Source organism: Myotis yumanensis, unplaced genomic scaffold, assembly GCF_028538775.1.
Source record: "Myotis yumanensis isolate MYYU_CA2020_CCGP unplaced genomic scaffold, mMyoYum1.0.hap1 SCAF_7, whole genome shotgun sequence".
Taxonomy (NCBI): Eukaryota; Metazoa; Chordata; class Mammalia; order Chiroptera; family Vespertilionidae; genus Myotis; species Myotis yumanensis.
The window spans coordinates 32,624,326-32,643,355 of NW_027223758.1; the positions used below are offsets into that span (position 1 = coordinate 32,624,326).

The 19,030-nt window shown below is 53.8% G+C and overlaps 1 protein-coding gene and 1 long non-coding RNA gene across 2 annotated transcripts in view; one reads left to right on the top strand and one right to left on the bottom strand.

Moving 5' to 3' along the window:
- The window catches only part of LOC139013777 (uncharacterized), a 76,837-nt gene that overhangs the window by 54,403 nt on the left and 3,404 nt on the right, over positions 1-19,030 (bottom strand). The gene's annotated exons all lie outside the window — the stretch shown is intronic.
- SCRT2 (scratch family transcriptional repressor 2) lies at positions 1,845-15,285 on the top strand. The gene is made up of 2 exons (XM_070420081.1): positions 1,845-1,977; positions 13,321-15,285. Exons 1-2 carry the CDS (start codon positions 1,845-1,847, stop codon positions 14,112-14,114), a joined length of 927 nt encoding a protein of 308 aa, XP_070276182.1. The 3' UTR covers positions 14,115-15,285.

Below are 19,030 nucleotides of genomic sequence, written 5' to 3' on the forward strand. Positions count from 1 at the left end.
CTCACTGACTGAAGTTGAAAAAGTCCCAGAGGATGAAATAAGAGGCAAGATGACTGGGAAGATGGGCAGGGTGCCTCAGATCACAAGGGGCCTTGGCAAGATCAGATTGGGGACTAAAATTTTATTCTGAGGTTTCTAAGCCACACCTCAAAGACTGTGTGAGGTCCTAACTCAGTGATGCCCAAAGACCACAGGGGACTCCAGAAATTTCTGCTGACTCACTGTGGGACCTTGGGCGTCTCCAGGCCCTCTCGGGGTCTGAGTCTCCCAACTGGTATTGGATGACCCAGTCCCTGCTCCCGCAGCCTTGCAGCCCATAAACAGAATACTGTTGCCTCCTGAGATCTTGGCATTCCTGGAGTTTGATTTTGGGGCTCTTCTGCACTGGCCACCCCATACTGCTGTGGCCAGCCCACCGCTGTGGCACTTTGCCAAGCAGCTTCTGGGCTGGGGGCTGAGTTCTCCGATCCCTCGGTCCTGCCACGATATGGGAGCTCCCCCAGGTTTTGGCTGGATTGGGTGGGGGGGTCTGCTCAGATCCTCCCAGAGACAAAGGAGCTGACCTGCGAAGAGTTCCAGCGGGAGCCCCGTTCCCCCTCCCTTCCCCCCTCTCCCTTCCCAGTCCACGTGTCTCTATTGTCTGTTCCCAGCTTCAGGGAAAGACACAGCCTCGGATGTGTCAAAACCACCACCACCATCACCCCCCACCCCCCCAACCCCCGGCAGCAGGGAAATTAATTACTGGACGATTTTCACTTCCTCTTGCAGCGCCGCCTGAGCTAGGCACCGGAACAGGACCGGCTGAGCAGGGCAGGCATCGCATGGAGGACTTGCTCCCCCCACCAGTCTGGGAGAAGAAAGTTGAACCCCAAACCCAATAGGGGGCTTCAATGGGAAGCTGAGCTGGGGTAGGGGGACGACTTCCTTTAGTTAAAGCTGAGTGTCCACATTGGCCACTTCAGAGTTGGGGGCGAAGGAGAGGACTGGAGGCAGGAGGGTCCCCGCTGGCGAGCTCACACTCTTTTCTTTGCACCCCTTCCCTGTGTCCCCATGTGTGTGAACTCCACCTGCTCGGAACTGCTCTCCCTTCTCTCCCCCCTCAGCTTCTCCCTCTATCTTGCACTTTTCTTTTCCTTTCTTTGCATCGCTGGGGGGCTTTCTTTTTGTGTGTCTGGATCTCTCGTTGCCTCCCATGGGTGTGTGAGTGTATGTTGCTACTTCTCTCTGCTTTTCTTGTGTCTTTTTGTTCTTATCTTGGTCTCTCTGTGTCTATTTCTACCTCTTTCAGTGTGTGTGTCTCTTTTTCTCTGCATGTCTCTCTCTGTCTTTCTCCGTGTATCTCCTCTCTCTCCTCCCCACTCCATACATACTTCTTTCTCTATCTCCGCGCCTTTCTCGCCCTCACTTACTCCCCTCCTGCCTGCCCACTGCTCCCTGCGCCTGGCCTGCCCCCACCGCCGCCGGTTCAGGGGAACGTGTGCGGAGCGATTGTCCTGGGGGACATTTGATGGATTAGAGCGCTGAACAGTTCCATTGCTAGGGGACCACCTGATCTCCTCCAGCTTGCGTCCCATATAAAGCCGGCAGCCGGAGTGCTGAGCACAGCTCCAGCAACCGCCTGTCTCCGCGCCACCGCCGCCAAGCCCGAGCGGGAGCCCGAGCCGAGCCGAGCCGAGCCGGGGCCGCCGCCACTGGGGCCGGCTCCGCGCTGCTGCCGGCCCGCCCGCCCGCTGGGAGCTGTCCAGTGCTGAAACCCTGCGCAGACAGCCAATCGCGCCCGGCTGGCCGCCTCCCCCACCCGGCCACCACGCAAGTGCCCCCGCCGAGCCCCCGCCAGTCGCACCATGCCGCGTTCCTTCCTGGTAAAGAAGATCAAAGGGGACGGCTTCCAGTGCAGCGGGGTGCCGGCCCCCACTTACCACCCCTTGGAGACCGCCTACGTGCTGCCTGGAGCCCGGGGGCCGCCCGGGGACAACGGTGAGTGGGACCCGGCGGGGTTGGGGGGGGGCGGGCGGGGGAAGGACGGTAAAGAGGAGGGGGTTCGGGCTCTCCCCAACTCGGGCTACAAGGAGGGTTGCGCGCAGAAGGGAACCCCCGGAGGAGACTTCCCGTGCGGCGTGCGCCTCTGGGGCTTCCAGAGGACCGGGGCGGGTGGGGCAGGAGCTAGGTCTGTACAAAGGGAAAGTCGCAGGGTCGGCCCATCCCCAGGATACGCGCCAGACCGGACTTTGAAAGTTGTGGCCCTAGAAGGGGCGAGAGTGAGGGGCGGTGAGAGAAAGGAGAGAAAGGGACGCCCATGAAGGGCTAATGCTGGGAGCTAATGCACAAGGCGGTCTGAGGTGCCCCTCTCCCTGGTTGAGTGAAGGGAACTGGCTGCCTGAGTGTCGTCCCCTCCGGGAAGGTAAGCCAACCTGGACTACCAGTCTCTGGGGTGATGGGGTTGGCTCCCTGGAGATAGCGGGGGGCAACCTCCTCTTCCCTTTAAACCTGCTCCCCCTGGCGATGCCAGACAAGTGTTCTCAGGCCCCTCTCTCAGCAACTCTTTTGTTACCCTCAGCCACATGCCTGCCAACGGGCAGGGCCTGTCCTGGGGACTGCAAAAAAGAGGGGATTTCTAGGAGGGGTTCCCCCAAAGTGGCTCCTGGGCCCCTGGGAAGCACTCCCTCCCCACTCCAGCTCCTCACCCTCCTCCAGAGGCAGCCCTGCTGCTCCTTGTAAGTCCCCCACCCCCAACACAGTCCATCTCTTCTCAGAGCAAGTTCCTGCAGGAACAAGGGTTTGGGGGACAAGAGAGGTCATTCAGGCCCAGAAGAGAGTGATCTCTGAAGGGTGTGGGGAAGAACCAGGGACTGCTTCTGTGGCCCCTGTCCCCAATCAAGGGGATCACAAAACCGGTCTCTGCTGAGGGCTCCACCAGGGCAGGTGTCTGAAGAAGAGGCAATCAGAAATCTGACATCACATGTGGCATGAGCTTTGGGGTGTGTGTGTGTGTGTGTGTGTGTGTGTGAGAGAGAGAGAGAGAGAGAGAGAGAGAGAGAGAGAAGAAAGGGCTGAGGATAAGGGGGGAAGCTGGTCCGGCAAAAGCAGGAGCCCAGGAGGGTGGGAGCTCCTGCTTTGGGCATTTCCAAGCACTTCACCCACATTCCATCACTATGCCAAGCCAGGTAGCAAGAGGGCGCTGGGTAAAGGGCTCTGTGACCTCATCAAGGTCAAAGAAATTAGGGAGTGATCAGGAATATAGCGACAGTCCCTCAGCCCCTGGCCTCACCTAGACTGCCAAGAGAACCAACCCCCTTTCTTGTTGCCCACATACTCCTTATTATACTGTCTTCTTTTCTTGACCCCAGGGCCTCTTGGGGTCCAGGACAGAAGCCAAGAGATGTGGCTGGGCTTGGCTGAGTGCTGGCAGGACAGAGGGTGGACCTGGGGCCATGCCAGGGCTAGGGCGTGTGTGTGCTGGGAGCTGGGTAGAAACTGAAATGCCTGCAAGACTGCAATGTGGATCCCATGGGGGACTGACTAAAGCCCTGGGCTCCCATGGGAGGTGCCCTTGGTTCTGTCTCCAGGCCAGGTGAGGAAACCCAAAGAAGCCCAGAGCATTTCTCATGCACAGCCCAAACTGCAAGGTTGTTCCTCAGGAGGGAGGCAGGAGTGCCTTGCCTTGAATTCAGTCCTAAAGAGCTTACAATGAGCCCCTGAGTGAGTGGTGGAGAGCAGGGTCAGGGCAAAGCCATCAGCAGCGGTGTTCCTGTGGAGGTTCTAGAACCACCTCTATCTTTGGCCCTTTCCCCAAAGGGCTCCAGACCAGCTTCCTGGCCTGCAGGGAATCCCAAAACTGTCCTGATAGCCTGATACCTGGCCTGGAACTCTGGGAGGCCTGAGCTCTACTTCTCTGACTTGCTGTGTGACCTTGGGCAAGTGCCTTCCCTTCTCTGGTCCTCCATCTCCCCAGCAGTAAAAGAGTTTAGATAGCATGAACTAAGTATCCTTCCAAATTTGACAAGCTCAGCTTCTATGAAGGTCAAGTGTGGGAGGCACTGGAGACGCCGGGGTGAGGGTCTAACAGAATGCAGGGGGCCATTGTCAGGGATTCTATAGGGCTCTATTTACCATCTGATGCCTGGCTGAGGGTGGCAGAGGTTTTGAGACCCGGCATTTTTCTTGGCTTCAGTCTTTGCAGCCTGCCCCATGGTGAAGACAGGCACCCTGGCCTGGCTGCCTTGGCAGTATCTGTATAGACAGTTGGTACCAGAGTCCAGGGGGTGACCCTTCAAGCTGGTGCAGCCAAGGAAGCACAGGGTCTACCTTACCCTGTTTTGAGGGGCCTCTCCCATCCCTGGGGTGTGGCCAGATGAGGCAGTTAGGGTTCTCTCACTCCACAGTTGGGAGGGGTGCTGGGGGTCCTTGGAGAGCCTGCCAGCTCCTAGTGGTCCGTTGTCTCAGCTCTGCCGGAAATAACCTTGCTGAGCGTTTGAGGGAAGTGTGAAAAATTGCTGAGCTGACGTTTTTCTCTCCCAGCGTGTGTAAGTGTGCTGGGTAAACAAGGAGAAAGAGAGGAGGGGGGGAGGTGAGGAGAATGAAGGAGGAAAGGAGGGAGGGAAAAGAAGGGGGGGAGAGGGAGGGAGGGAGGGAGGGGAGGGCCTGGGGCTGGAGAGAGTTCCAGTTATAAGAAAGATCCTCTTACAAGCCATTCTTACAGCAAGGGCTGCAGGGTCAGGAGGAGGATGGTGGGAGGGGAATGGGGGGGAGGGGGCATTGAGGAGGCGGGCGGGCTGTGAATGTGGAAGTCAAGGGAACCACAGCTCCTAACTGATGAAGATGCAAGACCCCAAATGAAAAAGGTGTACCCCCAGCGCCAGGAATGCCTGGGAGTGCTGGAGAATTCCTGGAGGACACACACACACACACACACACACGCACACACACGCACACACAGAGCAATGCTCTTTTTTTGTCTTCCTGCTCCCTTCCTTTTTCGCTTCCATGGGTTAGGCATAGGGTGCAGCAGGTGTCTGGTCTCCAGGCTCCCCCCAAACCACAGAACCCATAAATAGGGGAGAGGCAGCCTCCAAATGAGGAAAGCTCCAGGTTCCTCTGCAGAGCTCCCCAAAGAAGGAAGACCAGTTCTAATTTCACCATCCTCTCCAATATAATGCCTCTTTCCTCCTGCTCCTCTTGCTTCTCCACTGTTTTCTGCCTCTTTGAAGCCTTCCCTTCCCTTCCTCTCCCCTGGGTAATTCTGAGCACAGATTCATTCTGTGGGTGAGATGCCAACTCACATCCTCCTAACCCTCTCAGTACCTGTCCCTCCAGCTTCATCAAGCGCACTCCTTCACAGGCCTGGGTTCCTCTCCTGGGGGGTGCTGGGAAGTCTTACCATCCCAGAAGAGACTGCTGCCTACCCTTTTGCACAGCAGTGGTCTCTGTGGACCCCAACTGAGTGTCTACCTTCCTTGGGCCTTAACTCTGCACTCCAGCTGGGCCCCAGGTCCCCCTTCCCCTGCACCCTGTCCTGGCCTTGCCGGCCCCCCCACCCCACCACACACACACACACACACACACACACACACACACACTCCTTCAGAGTGCATCCGACCCAGGCAGATGAGGGATCAATGCCAATCCAATAACACAGCTGTCTGCCCTCTACAGCTACATTAAGCCTCCCCTGCTAGCAGGCTGAGGAAGCACTCCTACTTCTGCCCATGGGCTTATCTAGTTGACCACATTACAACCGTGCCCACTTCCTCTCACTCCCTCTGATGGCGCCGGGAAGTCGCTCCAGGCAAGGCCTGGGAGCCCGGCTGAAAGGCCCCAACATGTACACCCCACACCTCAGAAAGTTCATCTGGGGGGCAGGGATACAAAAGAGCTGCCCCAATATTTTGGCAGAGGGAGCCCAGAAAAGGTTGAGGAGGTGCCCAATGACACAGAGCAGACCCATCTGGGTGTTCTTTAACCATGACTTTCCCAGGCATCTTAGTCTTGGTCCAGGTCCAAGATCCAGTCCAATGTCCAAGTCCAGATCTGAGGTCCAGGTCCAATGTCCATAATCAACCTTAGGTGTAGGACTAGGCTCAAGGTCTAGGTCCAAGGTCAATGTCTAAGGTTATAGGTCCAGTCCAAGATTCAGAACAAATCCATGTCCAAGTTCAAGTTTCGATGTCCAGGATCAGATCCAGGTCAATGTTCAGGGTCCAGAATCAAAATACAGGTCCAATTTTTAGCCCAAGGTCATGTCCAGGACCTTTCTCAAAGCTAGCTGGGTTCAAGTCTTAGACCCATCATTAGCTTTTTCTGTGGCTTTGGACTAATCTTCCCTACCCCAGCCTCAGTTTCCCTCTCATGAAATCAAGCAGTTGAATTTGATTTCTCTCAGCTCTGACTTTCTGAGGACCCAGAAATCTGGTTTTCCTAAGAATTAGTCCCTGGGAGTGTGGAATAACAGGGCCCATGTGGGATATGAAATCTGGGGCTCATGGTTCCCCCTAAAGCAGTGGTTCTCAACCTTCCTAATGCTGCGACCCTTTAATACAGTTCCTCATGTTGTGACGACCCCCAATTTCATTGTTACAAATTGAACATAATTAAAGCATAGTGATTAATCACAAAAACAATATGTAATTAATTATATATGTGTTTTCCGATGGTCTTAGGCGACCCCTGTGAAAGCATCGTTCGACACCCAAAAGGGTCGCGACCCACAGGTTGAGAACCACTGTCCTAAAGCCTAGGGCCAACAAGGGGTACATGAGGGGTCCGCGCTGAGGCTCCCCTCTTGGAAACGTCTGGTTCCTGAGGGAGGACAGGATAGCATACCAAGTCCCTATGTCAGCACAGCAATTTATACAGGGTGTCCTCAAAAAATGTATACACACTCTAACAGCTGATAGTTCAATTTTGAAAATGAAATTCCTTTTTATAAACACTGCCTTTATAATTATTCAAGGTGTGTGTATACACTTTTGGGACACCCTATCTATCCCAAAGATTCCCCATGTACACACAAACACAGTGGACAAAAGACAATGAGCACACAGGAGTATTAGCTCTGACCTACAGAGGCAAACCTAGGGCTAGAAGGGCCCATGACTTGCCCAAGGTCACAAGGGCATAAATGGTGGACCCTGCCACACCTCCCTGGTGGATGCTTCATCCACATTCCAGGGGTCCCTCAGCCTGAAGGCCTCTGGGGGGCATGGTGAGACCGTGCAGAGAGAGATGATGCCCCCAGAACTCCTGGCCTCCTTCCCAGCTGTGGTCCCTCCTGGAGTGTCTACTGCCAGCCTTTGGGCAGGAAGGGAGGTTGGAATGGGCTCTCTGATTACACCCTTCTGGGCAGAGAGAGGGTAGGGTAGGAAGCAGGAGGCCTGGAGGGAGGGCACACATTGTGCAAGACACCTGTTCTCCAGACGGAGGCCCAGAAATGACCTATCGGAGATTCCCTGAAGGAGCAGGAGGCTGCTCCACCAACCAGTACTGGGCAATTCAAGACCCTCAGCCACCCACTTCTATCTCCAGACCCCTTGAAAAATCTTTCCTATTGATTCCTACAGAGCTGTGGACCTCCCTGTGGGCCACAGGAACTGGGTCACAGTAAGGAAAAAGCAGAATGTGGGGGATTTCGGGAGATGGAGTTGGTGGGAAGGGGCCCTGGAATCCTCTAGAAACTCCCTGGGTCTGGGTCAGGGGCCAGGGGTCGTGAGCACCAGGCCCTACAGCCCTGGTCACAGTGGGCCAGGCCTCACCCTGCCTCTGCTCATCTGGACTCAGAGACCCCTCCCCAATGGGCAGGTGTACCTGCTGCCGGGCCCTTGGAGGACATGGGTGTTGTATCTGGTCCAGTGCCCAGGGAACCGCTAACAAAGATGCTATAATAAGGGGAAGGGGAGGTACCAGCCCTTTGCCCAGCTCTGTGAGCAGACAGGAGAAACTATTTTTATCCCGCTTTGCTGCTGACAGACCTGGCTTTCTGCTCAGCTGGCTGGAGCTGATTCTCGAGGCCCGAGGCCCTGGCACAGCAAGAAGCAGCTCTAAATATACCCAGGCAGCAGCCCCTCCAGCCCCCTCCACCAAGCAGGGCTGGGCTCTCCTCAGGAAATTGGGCCACCTGGGAAGCTGGCCCACCACTTAGCCCTCTCTTTTTCTGCCCATCTCCAGACAGGCAAGCAGGGCTGCAAACTCCCTGGAAGAAGTTTGGGACCCTGGGAATCTGGGAGAGACTGGGAGGCAGGAGGCCAGCTTCACTCTGACTTGAATTTGCTTTGTGATCTGAGATGGGCCTGTTTCTATAGAACTAGGGCACCAGAAGAAGTGACCATCATGCTCCCTAAGACACAAGCTAATTAAAGCACTGAATAGGGTACCTTGTACACAGTAAGTGCTCAATAGTATTAGTCATTACTTTTATTAATTATTATTTACAAGGGGCTACAGCATTTTCTAGAACAATGGCTTCTCCTACCCCCATCACCCCACCATCCCATCAGCCACAGGTCAACTGGTAGATATTATTTTAAGGAATCCACCACCCCTTCTCCCCACTGATTGAAAATCTTTCCTCCCCCAGCAGGTCTCCATGTTCACTCAGGTGTTTTGAGAAAGCCACAGACTTTGAAGGGTTTCAACCCTAACACCTCCTCCAGTAACCTTGGGCAAATCCTCTCTCCTCTCTGGGCTTACTAGTGCAGTACCCATGGGGAGGACTCAGTGGGAGCTGGAATCGTAGCAGTCCTAGCCACACTTATCAGAGATTCCCCCACCCGCAGCTGGATGAGACAGCGTCTGCAGAGAATTTATTAATTTTCATAAAATTCCATTCCCACCACTCCTTTGGGTGCAGGATGTTTAAAAATGGATTCTGGACCTCCAATCTGAACTATCAAGACTCTGAGGCAGGGAAAACCAGAAGTCATTCTCAGGTGACATGTACAAGACCTTCCACATCACTAGAGTGTTTCTGAGCCTTCCCTGCCACCCCACATGGCAGGGTGTCTCTAGTTCCAATCCCTCAAATGGGGGAATCTGAGCCCAGCGAGGCTGCATGACATGCCCAAGGTCACAGATCTAGGGTATGAGTACACGGGCCAGGATGAACACCAGGTCTCTTCTCCCTGGGTCCCTAGGCCCCCCTGCCTCTATAGGGACCCAAACAAGAGAGCCCTGTCTCTCCCTTTCAGCTGAGAAACCACCAGCTCAACCTTCTATAGTCGCCTGTGGGACAGAGGAAGGCACCCCAAACCCATCCAGGTCCCACGAACAGCGTTAGAGCACGGCTTATAGTGTCCTAAAGAATTCTCCAGGGTTGAGGCCCAGACAGGTGAGGTGCTTTGCCCAAGGCCACACAACATGTGCCCTGGGCATGTTACGTAACTACCTTGTACCTGAGACACCCATGGGTGTCTCCTACTCTCTGGCAGATCGGAAGGATATCACCAGAAATTAAGGGATAATAATAATGAGAATAATAACAGTTTGAGAAGTTATTGTGTGCCAGGATTGTACTAAGGGCTTTATATGCATTAATTCACTCAGTCCTATTATGAGCTTCCTTATCCAGATGTGACATAAAAAGGTTAAATAACTTGCCAGAGATCACATAGTTAGGGAGAGGTCTGTGGATCTGAGAAGAATGAGATGGAGTTGATGGGGGTGAGGGACAGGACAATGGGCATCACTGACAGATCTATTCAGCACGATGCAGAAGATGTCTTTAGAGCATCCCAACCTTCATCCTTACAGATCAAATTCAGAGAGGTTAAACAACCTGGCCAAGGTCACAAAGCAAACCTCCTCTTAATATCCCCACCCTACCCCCACAGCCCATGCTAAACTCCATAGCTGCTGGGTGTCAGGTCTCGTCCCACAAATTCCTGTGCCAAAGGGAATTCCACATCTGTCTTTAGGCAGATGAGCAACCTTTGTTGGAGGTACCCCTATCCTATATAATGAAAGGCTAATATGCAAATCAACCAAACAGCGGAACCACGGGTCACTATGACGCTCATTGACCACCAGGGGGCAGATGCTCAATGCAGGAGCTGCCCCTGGTGGTCAGTGAGCTCCCACAGGGGGAGTGCCGCTCAGCCAGAAGCCAGGCTCACAGCTGGCGAGCGCAGCGGCGGTAGTGGGAGCCTCTCCTGCCTCTGTGGCAGCGCTAAGGATGTCTGATGCTGGCAGTTGGACATCCCCCGAGGGCTCCCAGACTGCAAGAGGGCGCAGGCCAGGCTGAGAGTCCCACCCCCCAAAACCCCCCAAGTGCACAAATTTCGTGCACCAGGCCTCTAGTTTCTATATAAAGAGCCTCCAAGAGACAGGAGTAAGATGCTGCAGTGCTGCAGGCTGCCACCAGATGGCGATGCCTGCAGAGAGCCCAGCTTGGGTGAAAACTACTACCCATCAGAAGTTTTCTCATCAGAACATGAGGTAGAAACCACACCTCCTGGATGAGGAAACAGAGAAGAGCAGCAAGATTTATCCATGCAGATGCCAAGAAAACTGCAGCACAGAAACATCTCTGGGGAACCGTTATTATTTAACAATAATGGACAACATGTATTGTGAGTTTACAATGTGCCAGGCACTGGGCTGGAATTCTAACTCTAAGTTACTAGCTGTGTGGCCCTGGGAACGTTACTGAACTACCTGTGCCTCAGTGTCCCCATCTGTAAGATGGCAGCAACCTTAGAGTCATGAGGGTAGAATGCATTCATGTATGTAAGGCCCTTAAAATAGTGACTGACACATACGTACTCTAGGAGTATTGGTTATTATTTACTTTTCATTTATTGTTTACTCATGGGCTATATGAATTAGATGCTTTTATTACCCATCATTTTACAGCTAGGGAAACTGAGCACAGAGAGGTCAAGTCGTTTGTCCAAGATCACATAGCTGGGAATCGTAACACTGAAACTCAACCCAGGCAGTCTGGCACTAAAGTGTACACTTAATCAATATGCCCTCCTCCCTTCATAAGAAAACATGCAAAGCACTGGTCACATTGTCAGCAACCCCCTTCAAATAGTCTGTATTCTATCCCCATATCCAGAGAAAGGACCTAAGGCACAGAAAGATGCATGACTTACTCAAGGTAACCCAGCTAGAATCTATGCAGGGAATCAAGTCATCCCCAAACCTGGCAGACAGAACAGCCTGCAGCAGACCCTGCTGGGCTGGCCTGGCAAACCTTTATCACCCATTCCACAAATACTGCGTGCCCACTAGCTTTGGTCCCACTTATAGGAAGTGAATAATCCAGCCACAACCCCTTCCTCAGGGACCTCCCAAGGTATGGAAAACTGGGGAGCATGCAGTGAATTCTATTCCCTGCTCCACCCCTTAAGCAAGTACCATCACTACTCTGCACCTCAGTTTCCTTATCTGCAATACAAGAATTTTTGTGATGATTCAATTAGGTAGGTGATGGAAGTGAAGCACTTAGCCTAGAGTCTGACATATATTAAGTGCTTAATAAACACAAGCAATTATTATTACCATCAGTAAGTACAATGGGAAAAATACTAAAGAAGAAGAAGGGGATCTAGGAGTGCCCAACAGATATTTAACTCAGTCTGAAACAATATTCCCTGAACATCTGGGGGCTTGATTCCTGGAGGAGGAGAATCTCCAGACTGAAGGCATAAAATAGGGGGGAATAGGATGCTGAGAGGCTTTGCAAACCTCCCCCAATTAAAAAACCACTACAGCCCTGTCTGCATCCGACCACAGAGCCCCTCCCTACTGAGTCCTCCACCCCCACAACTCCCAATCACATCTGTGTGCAGAGGATCCTGTGCAAGCAATTGAAGGGACAGAGGAAACCATAAGGACACATTCTCCCTTCAGGGTTGGCAGACAGTCGGCACAGATTTCACCCTGTGACCATCCTAAATGCCAGGTGAGAGGCAAAGGGAGCTAAACTCCATTGTTCTCTGGAATCAAAGGACAATGGAAACGTTTGGTAATTTAGTACTAGGATGACAAGTTTGTACATGTCTGCCAGAAACTCCCCTGGGAGCCCAAGCCCCAGGGTCCTCCGGGAGAGTGCTAAGACCACGGTAAGCCCTGGGAGGCAGAGACAAATTGGGGTGGCCCAGAGCCCCAGCCTGCACACTCACCACTCCCTCAAACCCATATGCACAGGATTTCTGGTACAACTCTAGAGAGGGGGGAGGAGGAGGTGGAGCTGAATTCTCACAGAGGGACATCAGATGGCCTCTAGTGGAGCAAAGTAGACTCTAGAGCAAATACAAGGAAGTCCCCTCCCTAGAGCACTTATTACAGACCATACACTTGACCCCTTAAATCTTCCAGCAACCCTGAAGTGGGGCTGGGGTCTAACAGGATTGTGACTCATTCATACAACATCTATGTATCACACACCTCTTTGGAGCCAGGCACAGTCTGGGCCCACAGATCCAGCCCTGGGAAGCTCATAGTCTGGTGGGGAAGGCAGACAATTAAACAATCATCAGTGAAATCACTTTCTCAACCAAGTAAAATGCATACTTATAATAGCTAACATTTATATAGCAATTACTGTGTGCTCCCTTTCTCTCTTTCAATTTCCTTCCATGTACAATGGGGATTATAAGAGTTTCTACTTGGTAGGGTGTGTGACGATTAAATGGGTTGACATGGGTAAAGCATCAAGGCAGAAGCTGGCACACAGTAAGAGCTTAACACATGTTTCTATTCATCACTTTACCTAGTACTTCCAAACCCTGGGAAGGAGTGTCCAATTATAAGCTCCACTTTGTAGATGAGGAAACAGATTCAGAGAAGCTATAGGACTGGAATGGCAAAATAATGTCAGAAGAGAGAAAGCATAAACTTTTGGTTATCAGATTGCCACGGTCTGAATCTTGGCTCCATCATTTCCTAGTGGTGAGCTTAGACTCTATGTGCCTCAGTTTCTCTATCTGTAAAGTGGGTGCAATAAAAAATAAGACCTTCAGTTTCTCTATCTGTAAAGTGGGTGCAATAAAAAATAAGACCTTCACCGTGTGGCTGTAAGCACTTAAGAAGCTAGTGAAAACAAAGCCAGTAGAACCGTGGGGGGGGGGGGGGGGGGCTCTGTGCTCCATGAGGGTGGGGTGGGGGTTATTCTTACTGGGGCCTACACAAAAGGGTTCTGAACCTAGGCAGCCTGACACCGAGAGCAAAGACGCCTGACAGCGCCCACTGTCTTACCAGCCGCCACCATCTTTCCAGAGCCGTCAAGGAACGCGGAGCTGGAGAGCCTGGGCGGCGACCTGCCCCACGGGAGAAGCCCTCTTCAGCGCCTCACCTTCTCCCGCCACCTTCTCGCCCCTCCAGGTTACGCCCCGCACTGCCTTCCCCCCGCCAGCTATGATGTGGACCAGAAGCCGGGCCTGGAGCTGGCACCCGCGGAGCCTCCGTACCCGCCGGCGGCGGCGCCGGAAGAGTACAGCGACCCCGAGAGCCCGCAGTCTAGCCTGTCGGCGCGCTACTTCCGCGGGGAGGCGGCCGTGACCGACAGCTACTCCATGGACGCCTTCTTCATCTCGGATGGGCGCTCGAGGCGGCGGCGGGGCGGGGCCGGCGGGGACGCGGCGGGGCCGGGGGACACCGCGAGCGCCGGGGGGCGCGCGGGGCGCGCCGGGGCGCCGGCGGGCGGCGGGCACCGGCACGCGTGCGCCGAGTGCGGCAAGACGTACGCCACGTCCTCGAACCTGAGCCGCCACAAGCAGACGCACCGCAGCCTGGACAGCCAGCAGGCGCGCAAGTGCCCGACGTGCGGCAAGGCGTACGTGTCCATGCCCGCGCTGGCCATGCACGTGCTCACGCACAACCTGCGCCACAAGTGCGGGGTGTGCGGCAAGGCCTTCTCGCGGCCCTGGCTGCTGCAGGGCCACATGCGCTCGCACACGGGCGAGAAGCCGTTCGGCTGCGCGCACTGCGGCAAGGCCTTCGCCGACCGCTCCAACCTGCGCGCGCACATGCAGACGCACTCGGCCTTCAAGCACTACCGCTGCCGCCAGTGCGACAAGAGCTTCGCGCTCAAGTCCTACCTCCACAAGCACTGCGAGGCCGCCTGCGTCAAGGGAGCCGAGCCGCCCCCGCCGCCCCCCGCCGGCCCCGCCTGCTGAGCTCCGGCCTCCTGCCCACACCCGGAACGCGCTCTCCGCTCGCCCCGGGCCCCTCACCTGCGCCCTCTCCAACCCCCAGCTGCGTTTCCCTACCCGCGACTCTTGTGGGAACCCCCCCTCCCAGCCCGGAACTTTTCTCTCCAGCCCCAAACCCATACCTGACTCCCGGCATTGTTTCCCCCAACGCATCCTGGCCCACATAGTCCTTTCTGGCTTCCCAGACTCGGACCTTGACCCCCTGTCCATGCCCTCAAGGCTCCCAACTCAGGCACCAGGTCCGCGCCTCTCCCGGGCCCCAGAGCCGGAATTTTCTCCCACCCAGACCCTGCACCTTTCCTCTTCTGACGTTCAGATCTTTCCTCTCGTTGCTCAGCAAAGTCCCTGTGACCATTCCTCTATTGGAGGCCCTAAGCTAAGGCCCAAACCTACCCTTGACTCACCCCTGCCGCCTGCCTTCGGTTTCCCCTCCACACTCCCAATGCCATGCGATGCGGGCCCTGCAGCCTCCAGACCACATTCAAACCCCAGGCCATTCCTCTGGCCTCTTTGCTGAGTTAGTTCCCTTGTATCCGTCCTGATCCCCTCCATACTCTGGCCTTAGGCCAGCCATTCACACACTATCACCACCCATCCACCCTCTTGGGCCTTCTAACCCCCCACCCCACCCCTACTGTCTCCAGACCCCCTCATCCCTCTAGCATCTCTCACCCCTCTGAATTCTCCTGACCTGGGGCAGACTTGAGGGGCAGTTCAGGCCCCACCCCCTCAAGTAGCCCCTCTCTTACCCCAGGACAGCCCCTCCCTGAGCTTCCAAACTCAAGCTGCCCTCTCCCCAGATTCTCTGAGCACTTTCCCCATCCCTAGGATGGCAGGTACCCCTCCTTATTTGTTGGGGGGGAGGTCTGGGGCACCTCACAAATGCCCTTCCCCTGTCTGGCTGGGCCTCTCCAGTTATTTATTCGTGTATTTATTTATTTATCTATTTATTATTCTATTTAATCTCTTGTCCTCACCCAGGAACGGTCTGGCTTCCCCAGCTGGACTGGGAGGTCAGGGAGCCAGGCAGGGAGAGGACAGCAAAGGCCATAGAGGGCTGTCCTGCCCGCCCCCCACACCCTCACCCCATCTTGGGGAGTGAGGGAGCAGCCCCACCCTCATCAGAGCTTGAACTCGCTGGGGAAGGGGACCGGAAAATGGGGGGATTATGCCTGCTGACCCTCACTGGGGGGGAGGGGAGGTGTCAGGAGGTCCGGTCATGGGGCAGGTCCCCACCCTCCTGAGCCTTCCACTCCCGCTCCAGGAGACTGGAGAGAGGAGCCTCCTCATTTGTTTCCTATTTACTCCTCTTCTCGAGGGACCCCAGGTTCCAGGGACCGACTGAGCCCCGGACCCCGCTGGGGCCTCGGTCTGCTTCGCTCCCGGGAGGAGCGCTCCCTCCCAGCCACATCTATGCAACTCTCCCGGGCAGAGGGGCCAGGGCTGCCATTGCCCGGTTGGCCGCCACTACCTCCCCCGCCGCTCTTTGGCTTGCCCGGGTGAGGATCGAAGCACACACCTCCACGCTCACGGGCCGGCCCTCTCTGCTTCAAGCACACACTCTGCCCCATCGCTAGGCGCCACCTCGGGGACAGCAGTCCTGGAGCCTCCAACCCTCCGCCTCTCCCCCGAGCCTCAAGGGAGGCGGGGCGGGGGGGGGGGGGGGGGGGCTGGAGCAGGGACACTTCTCTATGGCTTCTCCACTCCCGGCCCACCCAGGAAGGGAGGCGGCAGGGATGGGGGAGGGAGAGGGTTCACAGAAACAATTACGGAGGGTGTTGACCCTGTAAATAGGAACTTCGGACAGCAATAATTTTCCATGCATGCTAAGCCTTTTGGCCATATTTTGTATGAGCGCTTGGCGCTCCCCCCTCTCTCCTCCCCGTCTCCTGCCCTAGACGCCCCATCCCCTCCTCACCTCCAGCAGTACTACTTGTAACGCAATTCAGGGATATTAAAGGGACTTTGGCCACTCTCCAGCGCCTCTAGCCCTTGTGATGGAGGGACAAAGGGTGGGGAGCGCTCCTGAGAGGAAACTGGTTTTTTCCCCACTCCATTTCCCTCCCTGTAGCCTGACCAGCCAGTAGCTGCCACCAGGGGGCGCACACATCCAGGGGTCCCTTGACATCCTCAGTCCTAAATATTCCTCAAGTACTGGGGTCACCAACTCAGAGGGTTCAAGAACCACAATAATAACATAGGTGAATAAAGCAGGTTGCCTTAATGCGTTGTGGACTGGTGGAGCCTGAGACTAACAGGAAAGAATGTGTCTCCGCTTAAAGAACTGCAATTCAAGTGACCCCTCCAAATCAAACAAAGGCCAGACTTGTCCCTTGACAGCCAGCTTACAGCCCCTACATTCTTCCCCACCACACGCTCTACCACTCTGGTCAGGCTTCTGGCCAGCCCTACTGATCACACAAGCAGCAAGTGCATGCAGGCAAAAAAGCTGACTTTGGCTCAAAATTGTCCAAAAACAGTGAACTGCCCCTAGAGCTCATGAGCTACCTGTCATTAAAGGTGTTCGGGAAGATATTGGACAACCAATCCATCTTCCGTGCTGTCTTGGTGATCCTTCAAAACACAAATCTGTGCTTGCCTTACTAGAAACTTCACTGGGGATCTCCAGCACCACGTCACTTAATTCCAACCCTCAACACAGATTCCTTGAGAGGTGGGGCCTGTGTGCTTTGAGGGCTGGATGCCAGGCAAGCGACTGGGGGCTGAAGGCTGGAACCCCATCTCTCTTGGGGCTGCCTTTCAGTCTTTCTCCTTTTGTGGGCAGCGCCCTCAATGTGAGCCCCTCATCCTGTCTGCCTTTGGACCCTCGTGCCTGTCCACCTTTCCCTTCACACACCTCTGGACAGGCACCTGCACCCTGAGCTGCGTGCTAGGTGTCTCCAGCAATGACAGCAATGTGGGAACCCCCACAAAGTCTCCAATGGGATTTTGAGGGGCCCAGGCACTGCTGCCTTCCCTAGCCAACAACACACAGTCCTCTGTGGCTACTGCACACACTGCTCCTAATTGGCTGTTGCATCCGTTACATCTGCTTCAGGCTCAGGGAGAAGAACCCACGCTAGATCAGTATATTATAAACATCTAATTCCTATGTCAAATCCCTTTGAAGTGGAAAGTATTTAACGCAGGGAATTGACTGCTGACAAAGTTGTTAGAAGAGCTGGACCCCCGAACATCACCATAGTACTAGCCCAGCAACAAAGCTGCTGCCTCTTTCGCAGCCACACTGGGCCAGTCAGGAGGCTGCACTGCTGAGTGCAAGAACACAGCACAGCAGGTGAGACCCAGGGATCAAGAGGGCTCCGCCACTGCCCCTGTAACGGTCTGTCTCGCGTCTCCTACTGCCCCGGTGGCTCCACACTGGGACACTGTCAGAGGAAAACTCAGTTCCTCCACAACCATCCTGCCCGTAGTAACAGACAAGGCAACAAGAAATGGTCCCTGCCCGCTCCTGCCACCCAGACCCCACAAAAGCGCACCTAACTGGCAGAACCTAACTCCCTGTCAGTACCCTTGCTGCAAGGAAGTCTGAGAAATATAGTTTTTCACTCTCCAACACAATTCACCCAGACAAGGGAGGATCTCCTTATAAAGCAGCCCAAATCAATGAAGCTAAAGATTTACTAGAAGGTCAAGCTAAAAAAAAAAATAAAGTAAATGTACGATGAATTTTAAGTTCTTGTTAGTTATGTATATGAGAACCAGCTTTTTATAATAAAATGTCCCAAAGCTGCACATTTTAAAAATGACTTAGCACAAACTAAGTCAAAGTCTTGGTATACATTTCTGGTTTAAATTATGAGGATTTTAAATCAAATTATAGAAAATTTTTAGGTTAATGCTCAATTATGGATACATACCATTGAAATAGAAATATTATTCATTACTCATTTAGTAAATAATTTGGTACTTACGTCAAGGCAAAGTCACTGCTCTCAAGGAACCCCAATCTGATGAGACCCATAAACTCGTAATTAAAATACAATGTGATACATATTATGATGGAATTAGTACAGATTGTTAAAGCAGACTTATCTCTTTGGGAAGAAAGACTGTCAAGGTAGAGAGAGCTGGCTCAGCTGCTTGGAACTGTGAATTTAAAAGTGAGTTTAGCCACAACTTTGACCTAAAAAGTTGATGATGCTATGTATCATGTCATTGACAGAATTCAGATTTCACACATTAAAAACCTGATTTTTAAAAAGGGTGAGAAGTTGCTTCAAGACCCCAAGGAGATGCTCAGCAGTCACTGAAGCTGCAGAAGAAAATGACAAACTTTCTGCCTAAAGTAAGTACAGGAACTTAGTGGTTGGTAGAGGGGACAAAGAGGAAATGGAGAAGAAAACAGAAAGAATGGCACCAAGCAACATGGCAGAGCCCTGAAGCCAAGCTGTAGAAATGGACTTGAGCAATGTGGGGGTAGGAGAATGTGACATTTTAATGTTCCTTTTGTGGCACAGAAATTCTTTTGTCTCCCCAGAAAAGTCTTTTGCACACTCAAATGCTTGAGGTACTAGATTCTTTGTCAAAAATGAAAGAGAAGCCCTGGCCGGGTGGCTCAGTTGGTTGGAGCATCGTCCTATACACCAAAAGGTTTCGGGCTGGAGTCCAGGTTAGGGATATACCTAGTTTGCAGGTTCAATCCCCAGTCAGGGTGCATACGGGAGGCAACTGATCAATGTTTTCTCACATTGTTGTTTCTCTCTCTCTCTCTCTCTCTCTCTCTCTCTCTCTCTCTCTCTCCCCTTCCTTCCTCTCTCTCTAAAAATAAATAAAATTAAAGAGAAGTGGAGGGGCAGGGAGCCCAGGAGAAGGATGGGGAGAATAGGTAGTTAGGGCCTTTGGTTGCAAACAACAAA

Coding starts and splice junctions, on each gene's coding strand:
- SCRT2 (XM_070420081.1), top strand. CDS start 1,845: ATGCCGCGTTCCTTCCTGGTAAAGAAGATCAAAGGGGACGGCTTCCAG. Junction 1,978..13,320: donor GGGGCCGCCCGGGGACAACG/GTGAGTGGGACC, acceptor TCGCCCCTCCAG/GTTACGCCCCGCACTGCCTT.